The sequence below is a fragment of the Priapulus caudatus genome, unplaced genomic scaffold (assembly GCF_000485595.1).
Source record: "Priapulus caudatus unplaced genomic scaffold, Priapulus_caudatus-5.0.1 Scaffold885, whole genome shotgun sequence".
NCBI lineage: Eukaryota > Metazoa > Priapulida > Priapulimorpha > Priapulimorphida > Priapulidae > Priapulus > Priapulus caudatus.
Genome location: NW_014577946.1, coordinates 3,001 through 11,976, shown reverse-complemented (window position 1 = coordinate 11,976; position 8,976 = coordinate 3,001). Strand labels below are relative to the sequence as shown.

Sequence of the window (8,976 nt, the reverse complement as noted above, 5' to 3'; positions counted from 1 at the left end):
CACGTTACACATACATACGTGCACATATTTGCATAATATGTGTACATTACATTTTACATGTTGAGAAATGAAAAATACGTGGGATACACGAGGTCGGAATCGCAAATACACAATTCTACATCTATTTCGATCAACTACTCCGACGCACATCATATGACAAATGTCTCCTCAGATCTAGGGAACTTCCTTTACTTATGTGCATATGAAAAACATTAATTTGTGACGATACTAACCCACTTTGAGCCTTCTGCAAGTTCTGGTTGCAAAAATCGGAAACCTGCCAGGTCGGAAGCATCGTACAAATTGAGTTATGTGCATATCTGAATAGATCATTTAATTACCTTTAAAATGATATATAATATTTGGCTATATCTAAAGAATTGACCGATCTACAGCAATTTGAAGATCGGAAACCGACTTATTCCGAAATATGCAGCTTTTGAGATAAAGCGTTTTTTTTAATTAAAAATGACCATAATAATCTAGAGATATCTGAACCTATATATCCGGATTAAATATGCACTTAGTAACTTATTTTTGTAAAAATTACATTTTTGTCCAGGTAGGCCATTTTCAGCATTGACATGTGTGGGTGCTCATTACTCAAAACAATTACTTGCGACTTAGTCCGTATTATGCTGGAGCGGGTCACTTATGGTCGCACCAAAACACAAGTCTCTCACCCAATACATGTATTAATACGCTGGAACATACAAAACTACAATGAGATGAATTTGTATGAATTTACACAGTAATTCGTACACTACTGTCCTTTCAAAAATACATAGGACACACAATGGACGTTTATACGAAAAATAAGAATATTACAGGAACTACATTTTGTAGGACACTCATAACCGCTTGCAAACCGGAGGTGCTCTACGGTCACCCCAAAACAGGAAAATATCTAACGTTCAACACGATTGAGTAAAATAAACCCATGATATGTCTACAGTCTCGCACATACACATGCATTTCACTCATACAGATACACTACATACACAGATTTTAACCCTGTGCCGGCAATTGACACACACCAAGTGTACACAGTGCTCACACGCTCCTGCTCTCAACATACGTCCAACATCCGCAGCGTACACACCTGCAGTTACACTCCCCACCAAAATCACAATGATTTTCCACAGGATTTCTCGGGCAGGTACAAAGTCAAGTTACACAGCTTCTCTCTCGAGCAACAGCACAAGTTTGTGAACAGGTCGCTCCAATGTCGTAGGTTCCAAGAGACGCTTTCCACACGTAGAGAGACATGAGAATTTTCACACGTCTCACCAGGCCGTCTTTGTCGATAATGCTTTCAATTACTCTGGCCATTCGCCACTGGCCTCTCACAACTGAGTCCTCTTTCAGGACCACGATGTCGCCTATCATCATGTTTCTTTGTTCTTTGCGCCATTTTTGTCTACACTGAAGGATGGATAGGTACTCCTTTCTCCATCTGGACCAGAACTCATTGGCCAGGAATTGTACCTTACGCCAACGCTGTCGAGCGTACACCTCTGTGACGAAGTCACCGGGAGGTGGTAAGATCAGCTTCGATTTCATCGTGATGAGATTGTTCGGTGTCAACGGCTCTGGTCCTTGAGCATCGTTCAAGTTCTGAGCCGTGAGGGGACGGCTGTTCACGATAGCCATGACTTCATACAGGAGTGTTCTCAAGGACGATGTGTCGAGTCTGGATCCATGTTGGTCGAGCAGAGCTACAAGAACACTTCTCACTGTACGAATCTGACGTTCCCAAGTTCCGCCCATGTGACTTGCGTAAGGAGAATTCATCTGGAAATCACACGAGTTCATGGCCAGAAACTTCCTAACACGAGGTTCATCTATCTCATTCATGGCTTTCTTAAGTTCATGGTGTGCTCCTACAAAATTTGTTCCTCTGTCACAACGGATGACTCTCACTGGTCCTCGTATGGCAATAAGACACCGCAAGCCATTTATGAACACATCTGTAGACATGTCGTCTAACAATTCAAGGTGAATGGCTCTTGAACCCATGCACGTCACAAGTAGTCCGTATCTTTTCAGTTCTCGACGTCCATCTTTGACGACAAATGGTCCAAAACAGTCAATCCCACAGTACGTGAAAGGAGGGGCTGGTTCGATTCGGTCTTCAGGTAGCTGCGCCATTTTCTGAGTCTGGCATGATCCGCAGAGTTTTCTACACGTCACGCACCTGTATATCAGGGATGAGACCGCTCTGTTGCATCCTATGATCCAGTAGCCATGCTCTCGTAGTGCGTTTATGGTGAACCCTCTTCCCTGATGAGAAACGCCTTGGTGGTGATGCATGACAATCAGGCCAACCACATGACTAGACTTTGCATTAGGGAGAATAATGGGTTGCTTTACTCCATACTTCATCGTTGATCTGCTGAGTCTGCCACCCACACACGTTTAGAACTCCTTTCGAGTCGATGAATGGATCCAAACTGCGGAGACGTCCGTCTGTCGTCTTCCCGAGACTCCCAAGCGTCTCCCTAAACGCCTCCTTTTGCACAGACATGATGATAGTTGCTACGGCCTTCTGTCGGTCTTCCTCCACCAGAGGTACTCCGCACTCTCCGGACGTATCTGACGAGCACGGCAACTGCGTTGATAGCACTCCGCCAGTCGGAAAACTTCGACAGTCTGTCACATATTGATCTGTGGTCTCCGTCTGACGTCTTGTTCCTGTTGATAATCACACGTCGTACTTCCGGATCCTCGGGCAAGAGCAGGGTATCCTCCGGCTGCTTGACGATCACCCTGGGATTCCACAGGAAAGCAGGCCCCTTGAGCCAATTAGGCTCAATCAGCTCGTCAACATGTAGACCTCTGGATGCATGGTCTGCTGGGTTGTTTGCACTCTCGACATATCTCCACTGACTCGGCTCAGACATGTTTCGAATCTGTTGTACACGGTTAGCGACGTACACATGAAATCTTCTTGCGTCGTTGTTGATATACCCAAGGACCACTTTGGAGCCTGTCCAAAAGTAATCCTGGATGTTTGCGTAGGTCATTTCAGTTCTCAAAACGCTGCTGATCTTCGCCGAAACGAGAGCTGCGGCAAGCTCGAGTCTTGGTATGGACAATACTTTCAGAGGACACACCCGAGCCTTTCCCATCACTAGGGCACAGTGCACATCTTGATTTTGATTCTTCACCCGAAGATATGAACACTGTCCATAACCGCTCACGCTGGCGTCGGAGAGGTGATGAAGTTCGCAGCTGAAGATGTCTCCAAATTTCTCGGGGACTAGGCATCTAGGGATTTGTAGCTGCTCAAGAGTAGGTAGCTCTGCCACCCGCTGTTACCATTTGGGGCCGTAAACTCTCGCTGTGAAGGTCGTCCTATCCAACTTTCTCCTTGCACAATTGTTGTAGGATCCACTTGCCTCTCAAGACAAATGGTGCCAAGCATCCAAGGGGGTCGTACACAGAGGCCACTGCGGACAATACTCCTCTGCGAGTCAGTGGCCTTTCACCAAGCTTCAGTCGAAAGCAAAACTGGTTGGGAATCACGGACCAGTGTATCCCAAGTACTCTTTCCATTTGCGAGTCACCCAGGCTTATGTCCAGCGACTGTTCTTTGGCTCTCTCAGACTCCGGAATAGAGCGTTGGTTGTTTGAGGTGAATGTGTGAAGCCTCAAATTTCCAGTGGCACACAGTGTTCTCGAGTCTTCCACGAGCTTGATGGCTTCCTGTGTTGTTGCACAACTCTTCAAGCCGTCGTCCACATAGAAATCGTAGGTGAGGAAATCACAAACCTCTGAACTGAATTCGCCTCTGTGATCTGCGGCAAGTTTCTTCAAACCGAAGTTAGCGCATCCAGGGGAGGTAGTAGCTCCGAACAGATGTACCCTCATCCTGTACGCTACTGCTTCTTGATCCATGTCTTCGTTCCGAAACCACATGAATCTCAAAAAGTCTCGATCTTCTCCATTGACGCGAAACTGATGGAACATACAATCCACGTCTCCCATCACTGCTACTGACTTTTCTCTAAAGCGACTCAAGACGCCAATAAGGGAGTTTATCAGGTCTGGCTCTCGTAGCAAGTGGTCGTTCAAACAGGGTCCTTTGTAACGTGCGCTACAATCAAAAACGACACGAATTTTCTCGGACTTTTTCGGATTGTATACTCCATGATGGGGAATATACCAGCTCGTAGTCGTAGTGGAATCAACTTCTTTACTCGGGACTTCTTCAGCGTCACTATGCTGCAGGACGTTGTCCAAAAACTTTCTGTAATCTTCGTAATATGTTGAATTTGCCTTGAACCTCTTTCTGAGATGGTCTAGACGTCGTATGGCCATGTCTTTATTATCCGGCAATGTTGGTTTGCCGTCCCTGAATGGAAGTGGCATCTCATAAAACCCTTCTGCATCCCGATGAATGTCAGACTGGACAATCTGCAAAAACTTCAAGTCGTCATGTGACATTACTGTCTCTTGGTTCTTGTCCTGGAAGTCGCTTTCCAGAATCTTGATCTGTGGAAGCGTAATCTCCTCGGAGATCTTTGTTCGGCATACAAAACTGACTTCGTCTCTCCCGTGCACCTTGACTTCTTCCGGGATAGGCTTTGTCAGTACTCTGTGTGTGATGTGTTCCTCATCTGTCGCACACATAGTTCGTCCAACTATAGTCCATCCTAATTCCGTTTTCAGACCAACGGGTTCGTCGGCCGTTCCGCGAACGACGTCCATAGGTGCCAGTGCTCTTGGGCAGTCATACCCGATCAGCAGTGCCACTTCGCAGTTCTGTAAAGGTGCAATCTTGTCGGATAGGTTCTCCAGGTGGGGCCACTTCTTGGCTACTTCCGGTGTAGGAATGTGTGATTTGTTTACTGGGATGAAGCTCCGGGAATAACTCGCAGGTAACCGGAAACGTTCATGACAGCCCACACATCTGATCTGTAAGTCGGTGTATCGATGACAGTCGATCACGGATGTGGATGTCATTGTTGACAACTTGAGTCTTGTCGATTCTGGGCATGCACTTGTGTCATCACCGATTTCTTCCAGCACAAAGGTTGTATCACTCTGCGTGTCTAACAGTGCATAAACAAGGCATTCCTTGTTTTGATTACCCCATGATGAGAGATAGACTGGCAATATCATGGACGATCTACCAGCCACACTATCTACCTTTGTTCGCGAGGACACTCTACTATCTCTGTCCGGTCTTGTAAAACTGCTATCTTGGTCAGCAGGGGGTGGAGAGCTTCATAATCCCCATGTAGGATGGTGGGATGCTTGTTCTGACACTTTCCGCAGTTACTCTTCTTGGGACATTTCTTAGCAAGGTGTCCCTGCCTCAGACAGCCAAAGCAGAGTCCATTCTTCATTAAGAATTCTCGTCTCTCACTTGGAGTCTTGCCTCCGAATGCTTGGCAACTGTCCACATTATGATTGAGTTTGTCGCAGAATATGCAAAGTTTCACTTCTGCTGGTTTCGTTGCTTCGCTAGCCAACACACTAGCCCTTGCAGGTCGCCTTGTTGATTTCTCAGGCAGTTTCTTCTGAAAGTCTTTACTGCCAAAATTCTGAGACATGATGGGGTTACATGCTATGTCCGCTTCACGCGCGACAAAGCCGGCGGCAAAGTCTTTGAAGGAAGGGTATGTGTCTTTCGAAGTAGCAACTATTCTGCCCCATCTACGAGTCAGCCAATCAGGCAGTTGCACAAAATCCTTTGGTTTTCATGGCAGTCATCCAAGATCTTCAACGTAGAGATGTGGTTCATCGCTAATGAGCACTGTCGCAAAAAGTCTGCTAATTTCCTCAGTCCCTTTCCGTCACCTCCATTAATCTTTGGCCTGAACTGAGCTTGGTCCTGAAGGCTTCAGATACCAGGGGCCGGTTTCACGAAGCGTACTTAAGTATTTAATCATGATTAACTTCTCGTACTTAAGTTGAAGTGACTGTTTCACGAAGAGTAATTAAAGTTAATCATGATTAAGTTAATCACAATATTTAATTCTACTCAGGAGCATGATCAAATCCACTAATCATGATTAGTTGCTATACTAAAAAACAACATGGAGGCCGCAATTATTTACGAGCGTATGCATGAGAAATATTAGGCAATATAGACATCGATACGATTTTATAAATACATTGAATGACGAGGAGTTAAGGCAGAGGTACCGGTTCGGGAGGAGAGGAATATCATTTCTTTATGATATAGTTAAAGAGGTTGAATGCGCGATTCCGGCGATTGTACAACTTCTCATAGCTCTACGTTTTTACGCGACTGGAGTGTTTATGAATGAAATTGGGGACACTTTCGGAGTTTCGAAAGCAACCGTATCAAGAATTATAAAGGATGTCACGGAATCTCTGAACGGGAAAAGAAACATATTCATCAAGTGGCCTGCTAGTGATAGCGAAATTGCAAAACAAAAGGAAGGCTTCCATAAACTCGCTGGATTTCCTGGGGTCGTAGGGGCTATTGACGGGACACACGTCCGAATTCAGCGCCCCGTCAATGACGAACCTGCATACATAAATCGGAAGCGTTACCCGTCCATTAATGTACAGGCAATTACAGATAGTACAGGTGAGTTTGTTGGACCCTAGTACTAGTTAACATGTCCCTATTCATGTCTACAATACAATAATTATACCATACAATGGGTCAAGTTGACCTACCTTCTTCATTCCGTCACTGGAGTATAATAAATCCAATCACTCCAAAGTGTAATCCAATGGTTATATATACTGTATGTAATCCAAACATTCTTTCATTGAATGAAAAAGTAGCACAAAAGTATTATCCTAGTTTTTGGTGAATAAAGTATTATTATCCTTTGAATAAAATTGTGATTGAACCTATTCGATTTGAGGGCTGGTCCCATCACCGAAGTAACGCGTAATACAGGCATGCAGAGACAATGGTAGCTGTAGCAGCGCGTGTCGTGACTGTCACTGTAGTATGGTGGCCGAGATGGCTACGGATATTTTTATTCCAAATTCATTTTTATTTCAAATTCATTTTCATTTCAAATTCATTTTCATTTCAAATTCATATTTCATTCCAAATTCATTTATTTTCATTTTCATTTCAGAATTCAGTCATTTATTCATTTTCGATTCCAAAGTCTCATTTTCATTTCTATTTCAAATCATTTTCATTTATTTTTAAAATTCATTTTCATTTCATTTATTTCCAAATTCTCATTTTCAAAATTTTCATTTATTCATTTATCATTTCAATATTTCATTTCATTTTCAAAAATTATTTCATTCATTTCATACATTATTCTATTTTATTTATTTCATTTTTCATTTTCAAATTCATTATTCATTTCATCTTTCATTTCAATTCATTCATTTCATTTTCATTTTCATTCAAATTCATCATGTTCATTTCAAATTATTCATTTCATCAAATTCATTTTTCATTTTCTTCCAAATTCATTGCGCATGAAAGCTCGTGGTGGCCGAGATGGCTACGGAATTGGTGGAGCGGAGTGACGTCACCTCCCTTAGTGGAAGTCAACAAAGAACAAAACCAGTTGTTTTGAGTTATATGATCGGTAGATAAGTACAGGTATTTCTGATGTATATTCAATGAAAAAACACACATTTTACTCATTAATATAACAATAATACTCACTATAATTGCAATTCTTTGTTTAAATGTGTTATTTCAAATCCTTATCTTAAGTTATTAGAGGGTCTTCGCGCTCTCGTAATACGACGTACGACAGTACGTCATGCACAATCTTCCGTACTGGTACATAGCCTTCGCTCCGTCGCAGTGATTCTGTGTGTGTGCGAGCGCCTTTGCGTGCTGCACGCCGCCGTCGTGCATATGCGGTGCGTTGGTGCTCGTTTGCGCGCCGTGTGTGCTGTCGTGTGTGTGTGCCCGGTGTGCGCGCCGTGTGCCTATGCGCGTTTGCTTGCTGTTAGCAACACTGATGGACGCGACAACCACACACATTGTAAAGCCGCGGCGATTCAACCACAGACTGTTTCGGATTGCTATTGGTTAACCGAGTTTTGGCAGTAGCCTAACAGCAAAGAAAGGTGGTATGCTCTCTGCGGACGGAGCAAGAGGCGCATATATACAGTACGGCAGTTGGCAGTAGTACGAGTACGTAGTTGTCGTATTACGAGCCGAGCACCCTTCGTAATAACTTAGATAAAAGAAAGATGAAAATAACACATTTACACAACACAATGCTGCAATCTATAGTGATATTATATGTTATATTAATGTGTGTTTTTCATAGAATATACATGCAGAAAAACGCTTACTTATCTACCGATCATAAAACCAAAACAACTGGCGATTTCTTCTCTTGTTGACTCCCACTAAGTTGAAGTGCGTCATCTCCGCCCCACCAATATGCGTAGCCATCTCGGGCCACTGCGAGATTACAGTCGCAAATGACGTTATCGGAATGAAAACTGAAATTGAAAATGAATTTGAACACTGAATGAAAATGAAAATGCAATTGAAATGAAAATTGAAAATGAATTTGAAATGAAACTGGAAATGAAATCGAAAATCAAATGAATTGCAAATGAAATGAAATGATTTACAATATGAAAATGAAAAATGAAAATGAAAATGAAAATGAAAATGAATTTGAAATGAAAATGAATTTGAAAAAAATGAAACTGAATAAATGAAAATGAGATTGGAAAGGAAAATAGAAAATAATTTTTAAATAAAATGAAAATAAATTTGAAATGAAAATGAAAAATGCAATTTGAATGAAAATGAACTTTGAAATGAAAAATGAATCTTGAAATGAAAATGGAAAAATGATTTGGAAGAAAATGAATTGCGAATGAAAATGAAAAAATGAATTCTGGAATGAACAATAATTTGAAATGAAAATGAATATTTGAAGATGAAAATGAATTGAATGAAAATAATTTGGAATAAAAATATCCGTTAAGGGGGGGGGAAAGGGCATTCGGCCACCATACGATGGTCTAGACCACTTATAATCC

At 42.5% G+C, this 8,976-nt stretch overlaps 2 protein-coding genes across 2 annotated transcripts; both read right to left on the bottom strand.

Annotated features, from left to right (window-relative positions):
* Positions 1-1,167: 1,167 nt before the first annotated feature.
* LOC106814211 lies at positions 1,168-2,151 on the bottom strand. Its single transcript, XM_014818510.1, has one exon. It carries the CDS (start codon positions 2,149-2,151, stop codon positions 1,168-1,170), a length of 984 nt encoding a protein of 327 aa, XP_014673996.1.
* A 350-nt stretch (positions 2,152-2,501) lies between these two features.
* LOC106814210 lies at positions 2,502-5,561 on the bottom strand. The gene is made up of 3 exons (XM_014818509.1): positions 5,155-5,561; positions 3,402-4,876; positions 2,502-3,262 (listed from the first exon to the last, which is right to left on the bottom strand). The coding sequence occupies exons 1-3, from the start codon at positions 5,559-5,561 to the stop codon at positions 2,502-2,504; spliced, it is 2,643 nt and encodes an 880-aa protein (XP_014673995.1).
* Positions 5,562-8,976: the final 3,415 nt, after the last annotated feature.